The 26182-nt window shown below is 43.8% G+C and overlaps 2 protein-coding genes across 2 annotated transcripts; both read left to right on the plus strand.

The window, feature by feature from the left end:
- Positions 1-4571: 4571 nt before the first annotated feature.
- Positions 4572-11909, plus strand: LOC121546430 (pre-mRNA-processing factor 6-like). The gene is made up of 4 exons (XM_041857715.2): positions 4572-4614; positions 9767-9885; positions 10015-10233; positions 11803-11909. The coding sequence occupies exons 1-4, from the start codon at positions 4572-4574 to the stop codon at positions 11896-11898; spliced, it is 477 nt and encodes a 158-aa protein (XP_041713649.1). The 3' UTR covers positions 11899-11909.
- Positions 11910-14447: 2538 nt separating this feature from the next.
- On the plus strand, positions 14448-17691 carry LOC121546429 (pre-mRNA-processing factor 6-like). The gene is made up of 4 exons (XM_041857714.2): positions 14448-14513; positions 15286-15419; positions 15547-15638; positions 17678-17691. Exons 1-4 carry the CDS (start codon positions 14448-14450, stop codon positions 17689-17691), a joined length of 306 nt encoding a protein of 101 aa, XP_041713648.2.
- The last annotated feature ends 8491 nt before the right edge of the window (positions 17692-26182 follow it).

A 26182-nucleotide genomic window follows, 5' to 3' on the forward strand; every position in this document is an offset into this window, starting at 1 on the left:
ACAACAACACCTCATAAGGAGTTCCCAGCAGGAGTCCAATTCCTATCAGAAAACATACATACAAACATTCAGACACTCCCAATCTCTCCCAGGGGGAAAAAGTTCTTCTTCACCCTGAGTGAGATTGTTGTTCCCATAAGGGTTTCTTCATTGTGTTGTCAGGATTGGTTCTCGCTGCTCAAATCAGCTCTTACTTCAGACAAAGGTCTGGAAGGAGTGGGGGCTGGAGTGCAATGTGTTAGATGGTGCCAGGGTGCTCCTGATTTACCTCTGACCTGGACTGAGTGTGAAGTAACCTCCTTCACTTCGTACGGTCCAGTCCACCTGGGTTCCAGCCACTTTCTTTTGTGGACTTTCACCCTCACCCAGTCTCCCACTTTTACCTTCAGTGGTGGCGTGTTTCCCGACAGCTCCCCCTCTTGGGCCTTCCGCACCTGAGAAGAGAGTGCTGCAGAAAATTCCGTCAATTTCTTCACATAATCAGTCATTTCTATCTGTTGTACATCAAGGGCGGGCATATGACCACCCTCCCTTGGTGGACTCTGGCATTACTCTCCCTGTCATTCGTTGTTCTAAGTATTCATTAAATTTGGGTATGGTTGGGTTTGGCCCTGCCATTTTGCTTTACTATCTTTATACACTTATCCCGTCACTGGCCGAAACCAGCAATGTATTCTTGGCGCTGACTCAGACTTATCTCTGATGTCCCACCCTCGTACACAAAGAATTTTTCAATAATTTATTATTAGGAATTATTTTGCAAAAGGTATTATTGTTTTTCAGTTATTCGAGTTATTATATATTTTCCCAAAAGGTATCAGAATCGCCCTTTTGGAACAATACACTAACAAACCCGAGCGCTCCTAAAACAATTATCAATTTAATCCCAGGAACTATTTTGCAAAAGTTATTATTATTTTTCAGGTATTCGAGTTATTGTATATTTTCCCAAAAGCTATCAGAATCGCCCTTTTGGAACAATATATTAACAAACTCGAGCGCTCCTAAAATAATTATCAATTTAATTTTAGAATTTAGGGAAATACCAACACCACAAGAGGGAAAAAGTACAAGTCAGCTTTCAGCGTAGCGGCTGCACAACAGGCCGAATAGGACTCGGTGGTCCTCTTAAAAGTTATCAACTAGTTAGTCTCATGAAACGGCCAATCTTACACAACATTCAGGTTAACATTTCAACATTTACATTTTGCATTACATATCAACATCAACACATGAATTCAGTTTGAGTTCTTCACAGTACATCTAGTTGAGTGCCAAGTCAACCATTGCCCGACTATCTGAACTTGTATTTTTATTTTATTTTATTGATTCTCCTCAACCAAGACTCCCAGTCGTTTTAACCATTCAACTGGCGTCTAGTCGGGAGAACCTTTTCTGGACTTGGATTCTCACGGAATTAACTCAACCCGACTATCTGAATCTTTTTATCAAGCCACCAGATCCTTCTCTTGTGGATCAAATAAAAGGGTCCATCTCTTGTGAACCAAAACCTCTGTAAATAGACTCCTCACTAGAGAGTCACAATTCAACAGAAAATAAAAGTCGGTCCTTCTCTTGTGAACCACTGTAACTAGACTCCTCTCTAGAGAGTCACAATTCAACAGTAAAAAATAAAAGGGTCCTTCTCTTGTGAACCACAACCTCTGTAACTAGACTCCTCACCTAGAGAGTCACAATTCAACAGTAAAAATAAAAGGGTCCTTCTCTTGTGAACCACAACCTCTGTAACTAGACTCCTCACCTAGAGAGTCACAATTCAACAGTAAAAATAAAAGGGTCCTTCTCTTGTGAACCAAAACCTCTGTAACTAGACTCCTCACTAGAGAGTCACAATTCAACAGAAAATAAAAGTCGGTCCTTCTCTTGTGAACCACTGTAACTAGACTCCTCTCTAGAGAGTCACATTTCAACAGTAAAAAGCCTAAGATTTCAGATATCTTTACATATGTGCCTTTTGAGTCATAATAGATATGTTATAAATTTAACAGTAATCCATACTCACGCTCAGTACTACTGATCTTAATTTTGGTTTATCCTATAATACAATATGCAGATTTTGTTTTAACAGGTTCTGCTTACCTTTGTATTGACGGCCGTCTAGATCAGTTTCCTGAGGCGAGCTGGATTCCCGGCTGCTCCTGCGAACAGGTCACCCGTCCTTTCTGATCCGTCTCTTACTTGTCTCCTTTCTCTATCAACTTTCTATGGACCGAATTCAGAGAAGAAAACCATCCTCTGCTACCAATTTTGTTGATGTCACAAGTTTACTGGAGAACTGAGACCAAGTAGAGACTTTGGACAGGGTGGATATGGTATAATAAAGGCAGTTTATTCAGAGGTAAAGATATCTGGAATCGCGTGCACGGACTCGTTCGTCAAACTCTTAGGGAGCTATCTGAAGAGAGCCCCGAAACATTGTGTGCAGACATTTTATGCAATAAATGAAGTAGGTTGAATCTAGTAGTTCTGATCTTCTGATTGGTCCTGATGAGTTGGGCGAGGTCCCCTCCAGGCTAGTGTCACTGTTGCATTGGCTCTGAGTCGGGTTCTCTGTCTTCAAATGTTCAGCCTAAAGGAGGGGATTGTGTGTGTGTGTGTGTGTGTGTGTGTGTGTGTTTAACAGTGATGATGTGTGTGTGTGTGTGTGTGTGTGTGTTATCAGTGATGATGTGTGTGTGTGTGTGTGTGTGTGTGTGTCCTCAGAGCAAGAACTCGTGAGTTGGAAGAACTGAGAGGCCTATGGCGTGGGTGTTGTCCTTGGCCACCTGCTGACAAGGCTGACAAGATAGGACCCTTTTGTCCATTGTTATTGGGTAGGAACAGAACTTATAACCAGCTCCTGACCTAAATAGATCTTAGCACAACATTTTACTCAACATATCATATTCCATATTGACTATAACAAATATATTTACTACGACAATCCTCTGTAAACTAGCTTGACATACTACAAAGTAATATAAACAAGTTGAGAAAAATGTTATTACAAGAAACGTGGTTTATTATCTTCTGAAGCAATTTGGTTATCCTGTCTTGATTATAGAAGTTCTATTTTGCTATCTCACAAAATTAAATAGATCTCTTTGAAGATCTAAATGGTAAGCAGATACTCTTTCTGCCATAAATGCCTTCAAACTACCATGAAACCCCTTAAGTATGCCCTTACCTAAGAAAATATTTGAGGGGCTCTATGCACTGCCCTTAAACAATTCCTTAAGGTACACCCTTAACGCAAACACTTAAGATGGTTTATGCAACCGGGTCCAGCTACTCTTCCTGGGGTCCAGTCACATTATGGCACATCACAAAATAAACAAACAAAAAATGAAATAAAGCAGTACATCACATAACATCACCACAACACTACTTATTCACAGCACAAAATGTACAATACCACCATAAAACAATATTAAAACGTGCGTGTGCTAGCTAGTCAGTGAGTATGCGTGTCTCTCTTCACAGGCCGCATATCTAGACGTTATATCTCTGAGCTGTTTCCACAAACTATCTTTATTAAAGTTGCACTTGAAAGCGCTCGTTAATCACATTATCAATCAGCACTTGGGAGATGGCCACCGCATACTTAGGATTTTTCCAAACTCTGCGTCATCTTCAGTGGTCCGTGCTACCGGGACCCTTGGGACGTCCCTACGCTATTGAAGTTAGAATTTGAAATGGTTAGGGTTAAGGATAGAGTTTATGGTAGGGACGTCCCAAGGATCCCGGATAGCACTGACCCTTCTCTTCAGTCGGGTTACAGTCCATCAAAGAACATGTTTTATTATCAACTGAAACAATATGTTTCTCCTGTTTTAAATGAAAGGTAATATTTTGCATATATCTCCCGAAATAAATGTGCTTTCTGATGAGAGACTCTCCTCCATCTTGTCTTGTGTCGTGAAACCCCATCCTATGCTCGCCGTTCACGATGTAAACGGGGCATAACACCTCGATCAGACCAACGTGTCATTGCACTTTGGTACACCAGAAGTACAGTAATTTACAATGTAATGCTGCATTTGCCTTGCAGCATTGCGTTGCAGAGGCAGAGGCAGTGCTAAGCGTTCTGTGTGGTGCATACATTGGATTTATCCAACATATGCATAAAAATTGTATGCTAGATTTGACAGAACTAGTAGCAAAAGGTGAATGTTGAACTTTTGTTGCACACATAGAGGCAAACGCCTGCCTCAGACCACTTGGATAACATCTAAGTGCTTTGTTGCCCTCTTGGGCTTTTTTACCCTCCCGCATCACTTTATACACAGAAGATCTCTGATAAACATAGAATCACATGGTGATCCATCTCTCTGTGACCTCCTATAACTTCAGAACAAAGTTGACTACAAATACAAAGTTGCCAATGTCTTTGCAATTGATACAAGCAAGCAACATACAGAGGTGACTGCATTAATCCTTAAGAGTGGATTGATGCACCCGTGCGTCAATCTAATTAACATAATACAAAAAATCCCCATCAAAATCCATCTGTTGAAGCAAGAAACATCTGTTTTTTGTGTGGACTGCGTCTCAATCTACCGCATTCGCCTATGTCGGCCTTCCGCGTCTGCGGTGGAAAGTGGCGGAGCTACAGTAATGTTTGTCAGACTAGGAGACATCCTGAAAAGTCTTCTCACGGAAACGTCTGTAGCGTCCGAACAGTTTGGGCTACAAACTAATATGACCCCAAACGGAAGGGGAGACTCTCACGAACACCATGCTGTTCTCCGTTTTGCTCTACAAGTGCCCCACAAGTGTCACAGGACTCGTTTGAATGTGAGAATGGCACCGGAGGGGATGGCTGTCGTTTTACAGGTTCCTAACCAATTGTGCTTTTTTGTTAGTTTTTTCGCATTGTTTGTCACTTTTTTTGTACATGTTGATGCTACCGTCTCTTATGACCGAAAATAGCTTCTGGATATCAGAACAGCGATTACTCACCTTGAACTGGACGAAGATTTTTTCTTTAATGAGTCGGACACAAATGATATAATGTTGCTCCCAGACAAGGCCCAAATCCCTGTCATTCGCATGAAGAAAATAAGGAAATATAGGGGTCGGAGATCAGGGTGCCTTGTGAGAATTCGTTGGCGAGTGGGTAACCCGCCTCTACCATCGGTTCTATTAGCCAAAGTGCAGTCACTGGAGAATAAACTGGATAAGCTCCGTTCAAGACTATCCTACCAACGGGACATTCAAAACTGTAATATCTTATGTTTCACAGTCGTGGCTGAACGACGACACAGATAATAAAATAAAATCTAATTGTATTTGTCACATGCACCGAATACAACAGGTGTAGACCTTACAGTGAAATGCTTACTTACAAGACCTTAACCAACAATGCAGTTTTAAGAAAAATAAGTGTTAAGTAAAATGTTTAATTAAAAATACAAAGAAATAACAAATAATTAAAGAGCAGCAGTAAAATAACAGTAGCGAGGCTATATACAGCGGATACCAGTACAGAGTCAATGTGCGGGATCATAGGTTAATCGAGGTAATTGAGGTAATATGTTCATGTAGGTAGAGTTAAAGTGACAATGCATAGATAATAAACAGAGAGTAGCAGCAGCGTAAAAGAGGAGGTGGGTGGGGGTGGAGAGGGGGGATCAAGGATGATCAATGGAAACAGGATGCACCTGAGCTGAATTTCAAGTCTCATAGCATAGTGTCAGAGTACTTATGTAAATAAGGTATTTCTGTTTTATTTTTTTTATACATTTGCAAACAATTCTAAAAACCTGTTTTCACTTTGTCAATATGGGGTGTTGTGTGTAGATTGATGAGGAAACATTTTTATTTTAGAATAAGGCTGTAACGTAACAAAAAGTGGACAAAGTCAAGGGGTCTCAATACTTTCCGAATGCACTGTTTATCAGTTTCCACTGTAAAATCGGAATTGGATCCAAAAATCCCATATCACCCAAACTCTATTGGACAGTTAGTATTCCAAAAAGGATTTGAAAAACAAAACTGATTTGAGCATAAAGGCCTGCAGTGTGAACAAGACTTAAGTGTCTGCTATTGAGACTACTGAGCTTAGACTAGCGATGAAAGGAAAGACAGAGAAGAGGGAAATAGAAAGTTCAACAGACCATCGCTCCATTTGTACCCAACCTCGTTTCTTATCCCAAATGACACACCCTCTATTTACACTCTGTCATGGTGGCCTGAGAGCCCTGTTCCTTTAAACACAGAGCTGTTCCCAGGAGCATACCTCTGTGAGAGACTGGATGTTATGCTTCCTTTGAAAGTGTTCAGCCCCTACATATCTGGGCTGCCCTCTCTGTATTTCACAATTTATTTAACTAGCAAGTCAGTTAAGAACAAATTCTTATTTACAATGACGGCCAAACCCGGCCGTGCACCGCCCTATGGGACTCCCAATCACGGCCGGTTGTGATACAGCCTGGAATCGAACCAGGGGGTCTGTAGTGACGCCTCAAGCACTGAGATGCAGTGCCTTAGACCACTGCGCCACTCGGGACACCAATAAATAAAATAGAAATAAAAAACCTTCTCTATTTATCCATCACAGAGTGCTTAGAAGATTGAGTGTTGATATTAAAATGATAATTGCCATGATTACATTATGAAATGTTTTTGAATGGATTTTTGTGTTTTAAGGTTGGGCAATATCCATATTTTCATATTGTCATGTCGTCCTCCTGTCATCCCGGGATTTACGGTATTACCGTCTTAGTACACAAGGGGGCACTATTGGGCGTCTTTTACCAGAATGCTAACAAAATTAGCACAAGTAATGGTGTATAGAGGCTGCTAGCTAAATATGCTAACAAGCTCACACTAAAATAAACTAATTGCAAAGACAGGCAATTGTCACGTTCGTTGAGTACAGAATTGGACCAAGGTGCAGCGTGGAATGCATACATGTTTATTAGCGAAGTTAACACACGACAAAACAACAAAAGCAACGTAACGTGAAGCTCACAATGGCTACACACAAACAAGCACCAAGATCCCACAACATAGGTAGGCAACATAGCTGCTTAAGTATGATCCCCAATCAGAGACAACGATCGACAGCTGCCTCTGATTGGGAACCACACCCGGCCAACATAGATCTAGAATATCTAGATCATACACATAGAAAATCACACCCTGACCAAACCAACTAAAGAAAACCGGGCTCTCAAGGCCAGGGCGTGACAGTACCCCCCTCCAAAGGTGCGTACTCCGGACGCACCAACCTGACTCATTAGGGGAGGGTCCGGGTGGGCATTCAGCCTCGGTGGCGGCTCCGGCTCTGGGTGTGACGTATTCTCCCTTACTGCCTCCCCGTTGCACCCCTGGTCCGGTCTGGACCTCGGCGCGATGCTTCCCCTCTCAGTCCTCCCACGATTCACCAAGCCCTGTCTGGACCCTGGTGTGGGAGGCCCCGACCCTGGAGAAGGGTTGACGTCTGGTTCTGGAGTGGAGCCGCTGACCGGAGCTGGACTTGGCACCGGTGGAGCGGACTGTTCTGGCACTGGAGTGGAGCAGCTGACCGGAGCTGGACTGGGCACCGGTGGAGCGGCCTGCTCTGGCACTGGAGTGGAGCAGCTGACTGGAGCTAGACCTGGCACCGGTGGAGTGGACTGCTCTGGCACCAGCCGTACCGGGCTGGGGACACGCACCACTGGTCTGGTGCGAGGAGCAGGCACGGGCCGCATCGGGCTGGGAACACGCACCACTGGTCTGGTGTGGGGAGCAGGTACGGGCCGTACCGGACTGGCGACACGCACCACTGGTCTGGTGCGGGGAGCAGGTACGGGGCGTACCGGGCTGGGGAGGCGCACTGATGACCCTGTGCGTAGAACCAGAGCAGGACATACTGGACGGTGGAGGCGCACTGGAGGTCTGGAGTTTAAAGCTGGCACAACCCGTCCTGGCTGGATGCCCACTTTCGCACGCACGTGCGGGGCACTGGCACAGGACGCACTGAGCAGTGAAGGTGTATCTCCGCATAACTTGGTTCCTCAATGAACACACGCTCCTTACAGCGAGTGCGGGTAGTTGGCTCTGGTCTGCCACCTGGCTCCACCAACCACCCCGTGTGCCCCCCCAAATGTTTTTATTGGGACTGTCTCTCGGGCTTCCTTCATTGTCGGCACTGTTGGCGCCGCCGTTGATCCTCTCCTACCTGGGTCCTTTACCAGCAAATATCTCCTCCCAAGACCACATCTTCCCCACCTGTGTCCAGGGTGTTTGCTCCTCCTGGGCACGCTGCTTGGTCCGTTGGTGGTGGGATCTTCTGTCACGTTCGTTGAGTACAGGATTGGACCAAGGTGCAGGGTAACGTGAAGCTCACAATGGCTACACACAAACAAGCGCCAAGATCCCACAACATAGGTAGGCAACATGGCTGCCTAAGTATGATCCCCAATCAGAGACAACGATCGACAGCTGCCTCTGATTGGGAACCACACCCGGCCAACATAGATCTAGAATATCTAGATCATACACATAGAAATTCACACCCTGACCAAACCAACTAAAGAAAACCGGGCTCTCATGGCCAGGGCGTGACAGCAATCCAGCTCATAAAGTTATACAAGTATCGGTTGTAGCTACCAAATGTAATTTTTTCTGAGTTTGGACATTTACAAACAAATGTTAGTAAGAGACATTGTGCAAATGAAAAAAGTTTTGACACGCTTTTCTGAAGTAAGAAGAGCACAGGCTCTGGAGCAGCATGTGTACACGCTGTGTCTGTGTGGAATCGCTAGGTCAATGGGCCTGCCTGCTCTGCTTGGAGAAGACTGAGGAGCTGACAACAGAGAGGAGAAAAAAACACAAGGAAATCAAGATGGCAGCAGTGGCATCTGTCCAGATAATTAATCATCCTTGGCTAGGTTTCCATCCAATTGGCAACAGATTTTCATGCAAATCTTTAACAATCTGCATAAAGAAAATATGTATTTTCCCACTAGTGGTGTTTCCACCAAATTGACTTGTTGCAGATAAAAATCAGTGTGTGATGACAGTGCACACAAAATTTACTTTTTTGCTTACGTTTTCATATACCAAATAAAAATAGGATGTTCAATGTGTTCCCATCGCATTTTCAACTCTACCGATAGTTTTGTCACAAGAACTGTTGCGTTAAATAGCTAATGTGCCTATTCTGGTCATACCGTGCACTTTCACCACCCTGTGAAGTTTCCCGAGTCGTAATGGGAGGACCACACACACCATGTCATCGCATGACTCCCAAGTTTACTTCGATATGATGGTTATTATATCAATATTTGCACATAAAGGCGTTTCCACCGCCATTTCGCGCAAAATTATTTTTACAGACACAAAAAGATCCCACCATGTCGAACAAACAAATGATCAGTCGTCATTTATAAAATTGTACCGAAACTTCCTATTTCCCTCACAGCTGTCGTGAATTTTTTAAAATGCAGAAAGCCTTTATTCACATAAGAACTGTGGATGGATATGTGGTTGGTGATGATCTTTTCAGAAGATCATAGATCTTGCCTGAGGAACTTCTGAACTTCCCACTACCTTTCTGATGCATTTCAGTCACTTCAAACCATACTTCCTTCAGATTTGAATACTGTCAAAAATACTACGACTGATTTTGTCATAGACTGTCATAGCTCCAATTAATAAAAGTAAACATTGGCTGTTGATTAAATCAATTGTTATATGGTGGGGTTGCAGAATTCTTTTGGGATATCAAAATGTTTGGGAACCCCTGGTGTAACCCCTCTCTCTGTGTTTCCCACAGCTCAGGAGAATGTGTCTAAGTCAGTTCGTCTGTGGAAAACTGCTGTAGAACTGGAGGAGCCAGAGGATGCCAGGATCATGCTGAGCAGAGCTGTGGAGTGCTGTCCAACTAGCGTGGAGGTCCACACACATTGATATTGTGCAGTATTCTCATAAGGACCCAGTCTCATACAATTCTGCATTCTGACCCTGACTGCTGATCTGAAAATACCCCTTTCCCTCACCTTCCTGCCCCCTCTACCTGTGTAGTTGTGGCTGGCGCTGGCGCGGCTGGAGACCTATGAGAATGCCAGGCGTGTCCTGAACAAGGCCTGTGAGAACATCCCTACGGACCGCCACATCTGGATCACCGCCGCCAAGCTGGAGGAGGCCAACGGGAATACTCAGATGGTGGAGAAGATCGTTGACAGAGCCATCATATCACTCTGGGCCAACGGAGTCGAGATCAACAGAGAACAGTGGATACAGGTGAGAGGGAGAAAGTGTGTGTGAGAGAGAGGTGGTGATAATTTAGAGCAGGAAACACCAGTGTGATCCAAAGCACAAAGTGATGTTACCCACTTCCAGCTCCTGTTATTTTCCTGTGACCCACTGAATAAACAACAGTCTCCTGCAGCCATTATCCAAAAGCCTTCTGCTTCACCCCAGCATTTTCAAAATGTCTAATGTTGACAAGTGTCTTCACCCTTTACCCAAATCATGCCTGTGTTGCCCTTGTTGTGGAAATGCGTCCCTATACTTTATTAACAATACAAGTTATTACAGAGTTTTTGTTGAATCAAGATTTACTTTATTGAATTTCAATAAAAGGAAGCTGGTCTGCAGAGTAGCCTCCCCCGCCCTCTCTCCATCTTATATAGTGCCCTCTTCATTTTCCCGCTCTTTTATTGCTCCGCCCACTCCCTTTGTCTATGTTGGCGGCTAAATTCGACTTTCATCACATAGTACTACAATCAATCACTCCACTGTCTTGCAAAAACACTAATGTTTAGTTTAAACTCTGTTCAACCCCGGTTCTCCCGGGCTTGACCTGAAGACTGATTGTTGGACATGATAGGTCCCTACTCTAATCTTTCAACCATACACAAACCCACCTTCATGCTGTAGTCTATCAAGAAGATAGCCAAGGATTTAAGTAAGAGCGAGCAATTTGACCCTAGGTCAGATTGCCTCTTTACCTCCACACACACAGTGAAATGACCCAATTCAATTCCTGGCCCAGTAACAAAGAATTCTAACTCTATGTTCGTGATTAACCCAGTTTTATCTCATAGTCCATTAAAAATACACATCACCCTTGACTCCACTCTGTAAAAGGATACTATAATCACTTCCTCTCTTCAGAGGTGCTGGAACAACTGTCTCGTCCATCTTATTTAATCACTGCAGCACAAAACAAGCAGCGGAGCACTCAAACACTTTGCGTATGCGTGTGTGTCACTTGCTGCAGGTCAGTGACTGATGTCTTTCCGACCTCTGTGCAGTTCTGTGCATTTCACCTCTGTTCCACTTGCACTTTTTGTTGTGCAACAAAGCTTTGGACTGCAATCACCTGTCGGATTCATGTATTTGTTTCTTTTCCCTTGTTTTCCCTCTTTTCTTGGCTCTAAAGTGAAGTGGTCCATCAACTGTTCTCTGGGACAGGCATGGGAGTTATATTGGAGTGCACAGGGGGAATATTAAGTATATGGTTTGGCACTGCAGAGCCAGATCAAACACTGGCTTGATTCAACTCAAAAGAGAAGAGATCATGTCATATTTTTTCCCCAGTACAGTTGAGGATCCTTGGGAACATGTTTTCACATAAGTCACTCTGTAGTTGCTCCAGCATTCCACTGGCTTGCCTGACTGTCCAAGGCACAAGTTCTCTCTCGCTCTCTCCTTACCCTCCATCCTGTCTGTCCGTTCAACTCCCCCTCTCCCTTTTAAACTTTTCTCCATATTCTTCTCCCTCCCCTCCCTCGTTTTTTCATTTTTCCTCCCCTCTGTCACTCGTTCAACCCAAACTTTAACACTCTCTCCCCCCATTGTCTCCAGGATGCAGAGGAGTGTGATAAGGCGGGTAGCGTGGCAACGTGCCAGGCGGTGATCCGGGCAGTTATTGGCATCGGCCATCGAGGAGGAGGACTGTAAACACACCTGGATGGAGGATGCAGAGAGTGTAAGCATGATGACCTTTCACCCTTTCCTTCTCCTTTAATCTCTCAATACCCCTGGACCTAATTCCTCAATACCCCAAACTCAGTTTATATTAGAAACAAATGGCATAGTCCATAGTTTGATACATTATCTGTAATTCGTTTTTATTTCAGTGTGTGTCCCACGGGGCTCTGGAGTGTGCCTGTAAGCGCAGCCTACTTCGAGAAGAACCACGGCACCAGGTGTGTGTGTTAAAAGCAGACTAAGTTGAATTGAATGCCTGTACCTATTGATTGTAATTGTCTCAGAGTAGATTTCATCACTGTGGCACGTTGTCATTGGCAAGTGATTCAATAGAAGCCAATTCATTTGATTAGTTGCTTTTATATCTTTGAATTTTGTATAATAGTGATTATTTATATAAGGGCTAATCAACGAGAGGCAATGCGTTCTCTGGAAAATAATGAAGGATGTGTAAGGTGTGTTCAACGACACATTAGCGAAGTGGAACTAACCTTCCACGGAGTTGCATTATTTTCCAGAGAACGCATAGAGCCCCGAGTTGATTATCCGTTTCACACCATGGCTATAATTTAACACATCTTTTGGACGATAAATCGAAATGAAAAGCCGATAAATAAAACTGTTGCCGGCCAAAATGACCGGGAGAAAAAAATCCCATTGCAAAATAAAGCTTTTTATTAATTGATGGAAATACCAGTCGAGGAAATACATTTGACCGTCATGCTTATCGGTCTATAGGTTAATGTGCATAATTTAGTGGAATGAAATTGGCCTATTTTCATTAGTCATTATGTATCTTATTTATCCAACAAAGCTATCATACGCGCCCAGCATACAGAGCCTATTTTGAGCGGGATTTCTCCTGATGGAGTAAAACGTGCTTTTATAAGCCCATTCATTGCACAACAATTCTAAATGAAATCGCAAAAAAACCTTTTGGTGCTCCATTAAAAATAGCTACTATTCTTATTTCTCAACTGGTAATTGAAGCACGCCTCCCATTCAAGTGCGAGCAACAAGCTCTCAGTGCAGTATGCATTTTTAAAACATACTTCAGTGTTTGAAACCTGAATGTTTTATTTCATATTATGAGGCATTTCTTACCTTGCTTCAAAGTAGCCTATAGTCAAAATCCGACCGTGGAAACTTGGAGGCAGTTATTATATAAAGACTTCATTGGCGGCGCATGAGTTTCAAGTTTGGGGAAGCTTACAATTTATCCTGTAATTTCTACCATTCTGTGTGCCAGTTATGATTTTCATATGTGCATTTTCATGGAACAGTTTCATTTCAATAATAACTTTTTTGTTTCTATGCGTGCTTAGATGCTTTTCGCTGACTGCTCCAACTCAATAATCAGCTAGGCCTATTGCCACGCGTGCTGCTGGCTTCCCAAATAGACATAGGCCTACAAACTTGTGCTTTGAAATGACCAACTGCTATTTTTCTTAAGAAACTAATGATCCTCGATTCCTCTGTGGCTAAGTCATGCTTTCTGGTGAAGTATTTTCAATTATTTTATTTATTTATGTTAGACAGGAGTAATTATATAATTTTGGCTAATTTATTTCCATTTACTTCCCTATTGGACCCACCGCTCTGCCATTTCTCTCCTGTTCTAATGGTTTTCATATCAACTTTCTTTAATTGTCCAGAAGCCAAAGGCACAACCCTAGTCATATTAGCAACCCATCGTAGTTGTTGCATCTTTCGATTCCCCCTCTTTCTAAATGTAACAGATTTTCATCTCTGTCACATATGGAACCGCTATCAGGTGCGCTGTTTAGAATGGTGTTTTCCAATGTGCGCTGTTTAGAATGGTATTTTCCCGCGAACTGCATTTTGACAGATTATGTTTTATTGGCTGCTTCATTACATGAGTTGCATGTTCTGTTAAGATGCATTACCATAATCCAAATGTTATTTCTGTCATGGCCAGTAAATTTAAATCTTCCCAGTCACGTTGTCCGGCGCATCCCTGGGTTATTTGTGAGTATGGTTGGGATGAGCGGGTGTGTGATAGAGGATATATAATATGGTGCTTGTGTATGGTTCATATGTGTGAGCCTTGACCGGGACTTGAGTTGAGGGGGAGGGGGAACAGAAGACAATATCCTGCTGCTCCACTGTACAGATGTCTATTCTTAATTTGACCGGTTTCTCACTGCAGGAAAATAATCTTGCAGCTACGAGACACATTAATTATTATGTGGATTATAATTAATGGACATTTTTGTAGGGGTTGATACATTTTTGTTAGGGCAAATCAAGTCCCACAACCCTGGCGTTGCAAACGCCATGCTCTATCAACTGAGCTACATCCCTGCCGGCCATTCCCTCCCCTACCCTGGACCAATTGTGTGCCGCCCATGAGTCTCCCGGTCGCGGCCGGCTGCGACAGAGCCTGGATTCGAACCAGGATCTAGTGGCACAGTTAGCACTGCGATGCAGTGCCTTAGACCACTGCGCCACTCAGGAGAAGCAGTGGTCTAAGGCACTGCATCGCAGTGCTTTGGATGATGAGGGGACAGATAGAGGAGCAGTCTGAAAACAATGAGAAGGCCAGGGAGGCCTACAACCAGGGGGTGAGGAGGGGGAGAGAGAAGTCCAGGGAGGCCTACAACCAGGGTGTGAGGAGGGGGAGAGAGAAGGCCAGAGAGGCCTACAACCAGGGGGTGAGGAGGGGGAGAGAGGGGGAGAGAAGGCCAGGGAGGCCTACAACCAGGGGGTGAGGAGGGGGAGAGAGGCCTACAACCAGGGGGTGAGGAGGGGGAGAGAGGGGGAGGGAGGCCTACAACCAGGGTGTGAGGAGGGGGGAGAGAGGGGGAGAGAAGGCCAGGGAGGCCTACAACCAGGGTGTGAGGAAGGGGGAGAGAGGGGGAGAGAAGGCCAGGTAGGCCTACAACCAGGGGGTGAGGAGGGGGAGAGAGGCCTACAACCAGGGGGGTGAGGAGGGGGGAGAGAAGGCCAGGGAGGCCTACAACCAGGGGGTGAGGAGGGGGAGAGAGAAGGCCAGGGAGGCCTACAACCAGGGGATGAGGAGGGGAGAGAAGGTCAGGGAGGCCTACAACCAGGGGGTGAGGAGGGGGAGAGAAGTTCAGGGAGGCCTACAACCAGGGGGTGAGGAGGGGGAGAGAAGGTCAGGAGGCCTACAACTGGGGGGAGGAAGGGAGATTGGATGTGAAGACAGGAGTGGGCATTCTGGATTATGAGAGATATCAGAATACATGCATACAGCTAGAGAGACAGTAGGCTATCTGAAGTTCAATGTCGCCCAGTTATTGATCCGGTCTTAAAACAGATGTGTGTTTAACACCGATTCCTCTTAACTCTGTGCGCGTGTGCGCATACGTGTAGCTGAAGAAGTGTCCCCACTCCATGTCCCTGTGGCTGCTGCTGTCTCGTCTGGAGGAGAGGGTTGGCCAGCTGACCAGGGCCAGATCCATCCTGGAGAAATCACACCTCAAGAAGCCACAGAGCCCAGAGCTATGGTGAGATATACAGATGCATTACACTTACACACAAACAGACACATACAGACGGACGCACACAGACACACACACACACACACACACACGCTTAAAACACACACAGTAACATGTTTGTGTGTGTTGTCAGGTTGGAGTCGGTGAGACTGGAGTTCAGGGCAGGGCTGAAGAACATCGCCAACACACTGATGGCTAAAGCCTTACAGGAGTGCGCCAACTCAGGTAAGGCAGTCAGTCACAATGTGTGTGTGATGGAGAGCAATTCTCAGTCTTTTTAGTCTGCTAGATCCAGGTGGTGATTGTCCCAGTTAGCTTGGTCACTATGTGAGATGTATTTACTCACATAAACCAGGTTTCCATCCAAATGTCGACAAAACCAAATACGCTAGACAAGGTGGGATCTTTTTGTGACATAGCGGCGGAAATGCCTTTATGCGCAAATATGGATATAATAACCATCATTTTGACGTAAAAATCACGCGATGATATGGTGTGTGGTCTTTCCACTACGAGTCGTCTGGAAAGCATGCAGTTTATTAGGCTACAGATGAAATACAGTGCTATGAAAAAGTATTTGCCCTCTTTTTAATTTTCTCTACTTTTGCATATTTGTGATACTGAATGTTATCAGATCTTCAACAAAAACCTAATATTAGATAAAGGGAACATAAGTGAACAAATAACACAACAATTACATATTTATTTCATAAACAAAGTTATGCAACACCCAATTCCCCTGTGTGAAAAAGTAATTGCCCCCTTACACTCAATAACTGGTTGTGCCACCTTTAGCTGCAATGACTCCAACCAAATGCTTCCTGTAGTTGTTGATCAGTCTCTCACGTCGCTGTGGAGGAATTTTGGCCCACTCTTCCATGCAGAACTGCTTTAACTCAGTGACGTGTGGGTTTTTAAGCATGAACTGCTCGCTTTCAAGTCCTGCCACAACATCTCAATTGGGATTAGGTCTGGACTTTGACTAGGCCATTCCAAAACTTCCAATTTGTTGCTTTTTAGCAATTTTCATGTAGACTTGATTGTGTGTTTTGGATCATTGTCTTGCTGCATGACCCAGCTGCGCTTCAGCTTCAGCTCACAGACGGATGGTCTGACATTCTCCTGTAGAATTCTCTGATACAGAGCAGAATTCATGGTTCCTTCTATTAAGGCAAGTCGTCCAGGTCCTGAGGCAGCAAAGCATCCCCAAACCATCACACCACGACCACCATGCTTGACCTTTGGTATGATGTTCTTACTGTGGAATGCAGTGTTTGGTTTTCGCCAGGCATAATGGGACCCATCTCGTCCCAAAAAGTTGACTCAAGTTTGCCAAAAAAGCACCTGGATGATCATCAAGACTCTTGGAAGAACGTTCTATGGACAGATGATTCAAAAGTATAACTTTTTGGACGACATGGATGATGCGACGTGAGAGACTGATCAACAACTACAGGAAGCATTTGGTTGGAGTCATTGCAGCTAAAGGTGGCACAATATGTAATAGTTGTGTTATTTGTTCACTTATGTTCCCTTTATCTAATATTAGGTTTTTGTTGAAGATCTGATAACATTCAGTATCACAAATATGCAAAAGTAGAGAAAATTAGAAAGGGGGCATATACTTTTTTATAGCACTGTAAGTTATGATGAACTTCACAAGGTGGTGAAAGTGCAAGATGATGAGCTTGATGCTCCTTTCCAATAAATGTCGAGGGTCTTATTCTGGTGACATGATGATCGATGCTTGGCTGCCGTTTGACAAATCAATATAATAATAATCTCATCATGTAGTAGGCTGTATCCGCACTGTATCTTCGAGCAGCTGGCTAGAGTACACGTGCCAAGACCAGAGTGGGCACATTTGCTATTTAGCGCAACAATTTGTTTTACAAAACCATCAGTAGAGTTGAAAATGCGATGGAAACCCATTTTAAATTGTATTTTTTATTCAGTACATAGGACTTTAACCGCAAAAGTAATTTTTATGTGCATTATGTCATCATGCACAGCCTTTTATCCGCAACAAGTCAATTTGATGGAAAATGCGCATATTGTTTTTATGTGGATTTTAGAATATTCACATGGAAACCTGTCGCCAATTGGATGGAAACCTAGCTAGTGAAGTGTTTGTGAGTAGATAGCCCATACAAAGATTTTTAGCCTGCAAAGTAAAAAAAAATGTTTTGTTGTAAGTAAAAGAAAAATCAATTAACTTCAACAGAATTCTAATGTTTACTCAAACAACATTTTTTTGTCCTCAGACATCAAAGGTTAAAGTTGTTTGTGTTTTAAGTACAGTGGCTTGCGAAAGTATTCACCCCCTTGGCATGTTTCCTATTTTTTTGCCTTACTACCTGTAACAAATGGATTTTTATTTGGACTTCATGTAATGGACATACACAACATAGTCCAAATTGGTGAAGTGAAATTAAAAAAATAACTTGTTTCAAACAATTCAAATAAATAAATAACGGAAAAGTGGTGTGTGCATATGTATTCACCCCCTTTGCTATGAAGCCCCTAAATAAGATCTGGTGCAACCAATTACTTTCAGAAGTGACATAATTAGTTAAATAAAGTCCACCTGTGTGCAATCTAAGTGTCACATGATCGGAGTATATATACACCTGTTCTGAAAGGCCCCAGAGTCTGCAACACCACTAAGCATGGGGCACCACCAAGCAAGAGACACCATGAAGACCAAGGAGCTCTCCAAACAGGTCAGGGACAAAGTTGTGGAGAAGTACAGATCAGGGTTGGGTTATAAAAAAATATCAGAAACTTTGAACCTCCCACAGAGCACCATTAAATCCATTATTAAAATTAGGAAAGAATATGGCACCACAACAAACCTGCCAAGAGAGGGCCGCCCACCAAAACTCACGGACCAGGCAAGGAGGGCATTAATCAGAGAGGCAACAAAGAGACCAAAGATAACACTGAAGGACCTGCAAAGCTCCACAGCGGAGATTGGAGTATCTGTCCATAGGACCACTTTAAGCCATACACTTTAAGCCGTACACAGCTGGGCTTTACGGAAGAGTGGCCAGAAAAAAGCCATTGCTTAAAGAAAAAAATAAGCAAACACGTTTGGTGTTCGCCAAAAGGCATGTGGGAGACAGAATCCCCAAACATATGGAAAAGGGTACTCTGGTCAGATTAGACTAAAATTAAGCATTTTGGCCAACAAGGAAAACGCTATGTCTGGCGAAAACCCAACACCTCTTATCACCCCCACAGTGAAGCATGGTGGTGGCAGCATCATGCTGTGGGGACGTTTTTCATCGGCAGGGACTGGGAAACTGGTCAGAATTGAAGGAATGATGGATGGTGCTAAATACAGGGAAATTCTTGAGGGAAACCTGTTTCAGTCTTCCAGAGATTTGAGACTGGGACGGAGGTTCACCTTCCAGCAGGACAATGACCCTAAGCATACTGCTAAAGCAACACTAGAGTGGTTTAAGGTGAAACATTTAAATGTCTTGGAATGACCTAGTCAAAGCCCAGACCTCAATCCAATTGAGAATATGTGGTATGACTTAAAGGTTGCTGTACACCAGCAGAACCCATCCATCTTGAAGGAGCTGGAGCAGTTTTACCTTGAAGAATGGGCAAAAATCTCAGTGGCTAGATGTGTCAAGCTTATAGAGACATACCCCAAGAGACTTGCAGCTGTAATTGCTGCAAAAGGTGGCTGTACAAAGTATTGACTTTGGGGGGGGTGAATAGTTATGCACGCTCAAGTTCAGTTTTTTTGTCTTATTTCTTGTTTGTTTCACAATAAAAAATATTTTGCATCTTGAAAGTGGTAGGTATGTTGTGTAAATCAAATGATACAAACCCCCAAAAAATCCATTTTAATTCCAGGTTGTAAGGCAACAAATTTGGAAAAATGCCAAGGGGGTGAATACTAGTAGATATATGAAGGCTTAAATATCATGATCTAGTGAGATCTACATGGCGGAGACTCAATCAAGCTAGTCGTCTTGACTTCTTTCTTATGTCATTCTCATTGGCACCAAAAGTTTAAAAAGTGTTGATAGGCGACAGAATGCGATCGGACCATCATATAATTGGCATATACATTACTCTTACTCAATTTCCACGTGGGCAAGGATATTGGAAATGTAATCAAAGGCTATTGGATGATAACTTGTTTTTAACGAGGACAGAGGAATTTATAACTGATTTTTTTCCGACATAACATAGGTACAGAAAATCCCCTTATTGTATGGGACACTTTTAAATGTGCCTTTAGAGGCCATGCAATTCAGTACCCATCTCGAAAAGAAAAGCAATTTAGGTCAAAAGAGTCCATACTAACAAAGGAAATAGAAGGTCTAACAAAACAGATAGATATCAATAAAAACTAACATAGAGGCTTAGAATAAATTAGAGGAAAAACAAAAAGAATTGGAGAAACTTATTCAAGAAAGAGCAAGTGTAATATATTATAAAAATGAAGCAAACTGGATGGAATATGGGGAAAAATGCACCAAATTATTTTTAAATCTTCAACATAGAAATGCTACCAAAAAGAATTTACTGAAACTGGTTACAAATGACGGAGTCACCCATGATTCACCAAATTATATTTTGAAGGAGGAAACAAAGTACTTTAAGCATATGTTTTCGTTTCAGTCGCCTCCATCTCCTCTAACTGAAGCTAATTGTAGATAATTGTTTTCTATTGATAATGTAAAATTAACAGCCATACAGAAAGACTCATGTGAAGGTGAAATTACAGAGGAGGAACTTCTGGATGCAATTAAAGTCTTTAAGTCCGGGAAAACTCCAGGGTTGGATGGCATACCAGTCGAGGTACAGTGAGGGAAAAAAGTATTTGATCCCCTGCTGATTTTGTACGTTTACCCACTGACAAAGACATGATCAGTCTATAATTTTAATGGTAGGTTTATTTGAACAGTGAGAGACAGAATAACAACAACAAAATCCAGAAAAATGCATGTCAAAAATGTTATAAATTGATTTGGATTTTAATGACGGAAATAAGTATTTGACCCCTCTGCAAAACATTACTTAGTACTTGCTGGCAAAACCCTTGTTGGCAATCACAGAGGTCTGACGTTTCTTGTAGTTGGCCACCAGGTTTGCACACATCTCAGGAGGGATTTTGCCCACTCCTCTTTGCAGATCTTCTCCAAATCATTAAGGTTACGAGGCTGACGTTTGGCAACTCAAACCTTTAGCTCCCTCCACATATTTTCTATGGGATTAAGGTCTGGAGACTGGCTAGGCCACTCCAGGACCTTAATGTGCTTCTTCTTGGGCCACTCCTTTGTTGCCTTGGCCGTGTGTTTTGGGTCATTGTTATGCTGGAATACCCATCCACGACCCATTTTCAATGTCCTGGCTGAGGGAAGGAGGTTCTCACCCAAGATTTGACAGTACATGGCCCCGTCCATCGTCCCTTTGATGCGGTGAAGTTGTCCTGTCCCCTTAGCAGAAAAACACCCCCAAACCATAATGATTCCACCTCCATGTTTGACGGTGGGGATGGTGTTCTTGGGGTCATAGGCATCAGTCCTCCTCCTCCAAACACGGCGAGTTGAGTTGATGCCAAAGAGCTCGATTTTGGTCTCATCTGACCACAACACTTTCACCCAGTTCTCCTCTGAATCATTCAGATGTTCATTGGCAAACTTCAGACAGGCCTGTATATGTGCTTTCTTGAGCGGGGGGACCTTGCGGGCACTGCAGGATTTCAGTCCTTCACGGCGTAATGTGTTACCAATTGTTTTCTTGGTGACTATGGTCCCAGCTGCCTTGAGATCATTGACAAGATCCTCCCGTGTAGTTTTGGGCTGATTCCTCACCGTTCTCATGATCATTGCAACTCCACGAGGTGAGATCTTGCATGGGAACCCAGGCAGCAGAGATTGACAGTTCTTTTGTGTTTCTTCCATTTGCGAATATTCACACCAACTGTTGTCACCTTCTCACCAAGCTGCTTGGCGATGGTCTTGTAGCCCATTCCAGCCTTGTGTAGGTCTACAATCTTGTCCCTGACATCCTTGGAGAGCTCTTTGGTCTTGGCCATGGTGGAGAGTTTGGAATCTGATTGATTGATTGCTTCTGTGGACAGGTGTCTTTTATACAGGTAACAAACTGAGATTAGGAGCACTCCCTTTAAGAGTGTGCTCCTAATCTCAGCTCGTTACCTGTATAAAAGACACCTGGGAGCCAGAAATCTTTCTGATTGAGAGGGGGTCAAATACTTACAGTGGGGAGAACAAGTATTTGATACACTGCCGATTTTGCAGGTTTTCCTACTTACAAAGCATGTAGAGGTCTGTAATTTTTATCATAGGTACACTTCAACTGTGAGAGACGGAATGTAAAACAAAAATCCAGAAAATCACATTGTATGATTTTTAAGTAATTAGTTTGCATTTTATTGCATGACATATTTGATCACCTACCAACCAGTAAGAATTCCGGCTCTCACAGACCTGTTAGTTTTTCTTTAAGAAGCCCTCCTGTTCTCCACTCATTACCTGTATTAACTGCACCTGTTTGAACTCGTTACCTGTTGCCGATGTGAGTAAGACTTTTAAGCAGGTCAACATTCACAAGGACACAGGGCCAGACGGATTAACAGGACGTGTACTCGGAGCATGCGCTGACCAACTGGCAAGTGTCTTCACTGACATTTTCAACATGTCCCTGACTGAGTCTGTAATACCAACATGTTTCAAGCAGACCACCATAGTCCCTGTGCCCAAGAACACTAAGATAACCTGCCTAAATGACTACCGACCTGTAGCACTGACGTCTGTAGCCATGAAGTGCTTTGAAAGGCTGGTCATGGCTCACATCAACACCATTATCCCATAAACCCTAGACCCACTACAATTTGCATACCGCCCCAACAGATCCACAGATGATGCAATCTCTATTGCACTCCACACTTCCCTTTCCCACCTAGACAAGAGGAACACCTACGTGAGAATGCTATTCATTGACTACAGCTCAGCGTTCAACACCATAGTGCCCTCAAAGCTCATCACTAAGCTAAGGACCTTGGAACTAAACACCTCCCTCTGCAACTGGATCCTGGACTTCCTGATGGGCCGCCCCCAGGTGGTAAGGGTAGGTAACAACACATCTACCACGCTGATCCTCAACACGGCGGGACCTCAGGTGTGCGTGCTCAGTCCCCTCCTGTACTCCCTGTTCACCCATGACTGCATGGCCAGGCACGACTCCAACACCATCATTTAAGTTTGACGACGACACAACAGTGGTAAGCCTGATCACCGACAACAATGAGACAGCCTAAAGGGAGGAGGTCAGAGACCTGGCCGTGTGGTGCCAGGATAGCAACCTCTCCCTCAACGTGATCAAGGCTAAGGAGATGATTGTGGACTACAGAGAAAAAAAGAGGACTGAGCACGCCCCCATTCTCATCGACTGGGCTGTAGTGGAACAGGTTGAGAGCTTCAAGTTCTTTGGTGTCCACATCACCAACAAACTATCATTGTCCAAACACACCAAGACAGTCGTGAAGAGGGCACGACAAAGCTGATTTCCCCCTCAGGAGACTGAAAAGATTTGGCATGGGTCCTCAGATCCTCAAAGAGTTCTACAGCTGCACCATTGAGAGCATCCTGACTGGTTGCATCACCGCCTGGTATGGCAACTGCTCGGCCTCCGACCGCAAGGCACTACAGAGGGTTGTGCGTACGGCCCAGTACATCACTGGGGCCAAGCTTCCTGCCATCCAGGACCTCTATACCAGGCAGTGTCAGAGGAAGACCCTAAAAATTGTCAGACTCCAGCCACCCTAGTCATAGACTGTTCACTCTGCTACTGCACGGCAAGTCTAGGTTCAAAAGGCTTCTACCCCAAGCCATAAGACTCCTGAACAGCTAATCATGGCTACCTGGACTATTTGCATTGTCCCTCCCACCCCCACCCCACCCACTCTTTTACGCTGCTGCTACTCTGTTTATTAACTATGCATAGTCACTTTAACTCTACCCACATGTACATATTACCTCAATTACCTCGATTAACCTGTGCCCCCGCACATTGACTCTGTACCGGTATCCGCTGTATATAGCCTCGCTACTGTTATTTTACTGCTGCTCTTTAATTATTTGTTATTTCTTTGTATTTTTTATTTTAAAAAATTACTTTACACTTATTTTTCTTAAAACTGCATTGTTGGTTAAGGTCTTGTAAGTAAGCATTTCACTGTAAGGTCTACACCTGTTGTATTCGGTGCATGTGACAAATACAATTAGATTTTATTTTATTATATGTGTCGTCGTTCAGCCATGACTCTGTGAAACATAAGATATTACAGTTTTTAATGTCCCGTTGGTAGGATAGTCTTGAACGGAGCTTATCCAGTTTATTCTCCAGTGATTGCACTTTGGCTAATAGAACCGATGGTAGAGGCGGGTTACCCACTCGCCAACGAATTCTCACAAGGCACCCTGATCTCCGCCCCCTGTATTTCCTTATTTTCTTCATGCGAATGACAGGGATTTGGGCCTTGTCTGGGAGCAACATTATATCATTCGTGTCCGACTCATTAAATAAAAAATCTTCGTCCAGTTCGAGGTGAGTAATCGCTGTTCTGATATCCAGAAGCTCTTTTCAGTCATAAGAGACGGTAGCATCAACATTATGTACAAAAAAAGTGACAAACAATGCGAAAAAACTAACAAAAAAGCACAATTGGTTAGGAACCTTTAAAACGACAGCCATCCCCTCCGGTGCCATTCTCACATTCAGACGAGTCCTGTGACACTTGTGGGGATCATAGAGCAAAACGGAGAACACATTTTAGTCATTTAGCAGACGCTCTTATCCAGAGCGACTTACAGGAGCAATTAGGGTTAAGTGCCTTGCTCAAGGGCACATCGACAGATTTTTCACCTAGTCGGCTCGGGGATTAGAACCAGCGACCTTTCGGTTACTGGCACAACACACATACTCAAACAAAAAATGACAAAAAATGAAATAAAGCAGTACATCACATAACATCACCACAACACTACTTATCCACAGCACAAAATGTACAATACCACCATAAAACAATATTAAAATGTGTGTGTGCTAGCTAGTCAGTGAGTATGCGTGTCTCTCTTCACAGGCCGCATATCTAGACGTTATATCTCCGAGCTGTTTCCACAAACTATCTTTATTAAAGTTGCACTTGAAAGCGCTCGTTAATCACATTATCAATCAGCACTTCGGAGATGGCCACCGCATACTTAGGATTTTTCCAAACTCTGCGTCATCTTCAGTGGTCCGTGCTACCGGGACCCTTGGGACGTCCCTACGCTATTGAAGTTAGAATTTGAAATGGTTAGGGTTAAGGATAGGGTTTATGGTAGGGACGTCCCAAGGATCCCGGATAGCACTGACCCTTCTCTTCAGTTGGGTTACAGTCCATCAAAGAACATGTTTTATTATCAGCTGAAACAATATGTTTCTCCTGTTTTGAATGAAAGTTAATATTTTGCATATATCTCCCGAAATAAATGTGCTTTCTGATGAGAGACTCTCCTCCATCTTGTCTTGCGTCGTGAAACCCTATCCTATGCTCGCCGTTCACGATGTAAACGGGGCATAACACCTCGATCAGACCAACAGTGTCATTGCACTTTGGTACACCAGAAGTACAGTAATTTACAATGTAATGCTGCATTTGCCTTGCAGCATTGCGTTGCAGAGGCAGTTGCTAAGCGTTCTGAGGGTTGCATACATTGGATAACCTCCCGAGTGGCGCAGTGGTCTAAGGCTCTGTCGTAGCCGGCCGCGATCGGGAGACCCTTGGGGTGGCGCACAAGTCGTCCAGGGCAGGGTAGGTAATGGCTGGCTGGCTGGCAGGGATGTAGCTCAGTTGGTAGAGCATGGCGTTTGCAACGCCAGGGTTGTGGGTTCGATTCCCACGGGGGGCCAGCATGAAAAATAAACAAAATAATGTATGCACTCACTAACTGTAAGTCGCTCTGGATAAGAGCGTCTGCTAAATGACTAAAATGTAAATTTATCCAACATATGCATTAAAATTGTATGCTAGATTTGACAGAACAAGTAGCAAAAGGTGAATGTTGAACTTCTGTTGCACACATAGAGGCAAACGCCTGCCTCAGACCACTTGGATAACATCTAAGTGCTTTGTTGCCCTCTTGGGCTTTTTTACCCTCCCGCATCACTTTATACACAGAAGATCTCTGATAAACATAGAATCACATGGTGATCCATCTCTCTGTGACCTCCTATAACTTCAGAACAAAGTTGACTACAAATACAAAAAGTTGCCAATGTCTTTGCAATTGATACAAACAAGCAACATACAGATATGACTACATGAATCCTTAAGAGTGGATTGATGCACCCGTGCGTCAATCTAATTCACATCCAGCCCAGTACATCACTGGGGCCAAGCTTCCTGCCATCCAGGACCTATATACTGGGCGGTGTCAGAGGAAGGCCCCAAAAATTGTCAAAGACTCCAATCACCCAAGTCATAGACTGTTCTCTCTGCTACCTCACGGCAAGCAGTACCGGAGCGCCAAGTCTAGGTTCAAAAGGCTCCTTAACAGCTTCTACCCCCAAGCCATAAGACTGCTGAACAATTAATAAAATGGCCACCTGGACTATTTGCATTGACACCCCATCCCCCCTTTTTTTTACACTGCTGCTACTCTCTGTTTATTATCTATGCATAGTCACTTTGCCCCTACCTACATGTACCAATTACCTTGACTAACCTGTACCCCCGC

Source organism: Coregonus clupeaformis, chromosome 30 (assembly GCF_020615455.1).
Source record: "Coregonus clupeaformis isolate EN_2021a chromosome 30, ASM2061545v1, whole genome shotgun sequence".
NCBI classification, from domain to species: Eukaryota; Metazoa; Chordata; class Actinopteri; order Salmoniformes; family Salmonidae; genus Coregonus; species Coregonus clupeaformis.

Bases quoted from the DNA above. Each gene is read 5' to 3' on its own strand.
- LOC121546430 (XM_041857715.2), top strand. From the start codon at position 4,572: ATGTCGGCCTTCCGCGTCTGCGGTGGAAAGTGGCGGAGCTACA. The intron at 4,615-9,766 runs GTAATGTTTGTC...TGTTTCCCACAG, and splicing joins TGGAAAGTGGCGGAGCTACA to CTCAGGAGAATGTGTCTAAG. The intron at 9,886-10,014 runs GTCCACACACAT...CTACCTGTGTAG, and splicing joins GCTGTCCAACTAGCGTGGAG to TTGTGGCTGGCGCTGGCGCG.
- LOC121546429 (XM_041857714.2), top strand. From the start codon at position 14,448: ATGAGGGGACAGATAGAGGAGCAGTCTGAAAACAATGAGAAGGCCAGG. The intron at 14,514-15,285 runs GTGAGGAGGGGG...GCATACGTGTAG, and splicing joins GGGAGGCCTACAACCAGGGG to CTGAAGAAGTGTCCCCACTC. The intron at 15,420-15,546 runs GTGAGATATACA...GTGTGTTGTCAG, and splicing joins CCACAGAGCCCAGAGCTATG to GTTGGAGTCGGTGAGACTGG.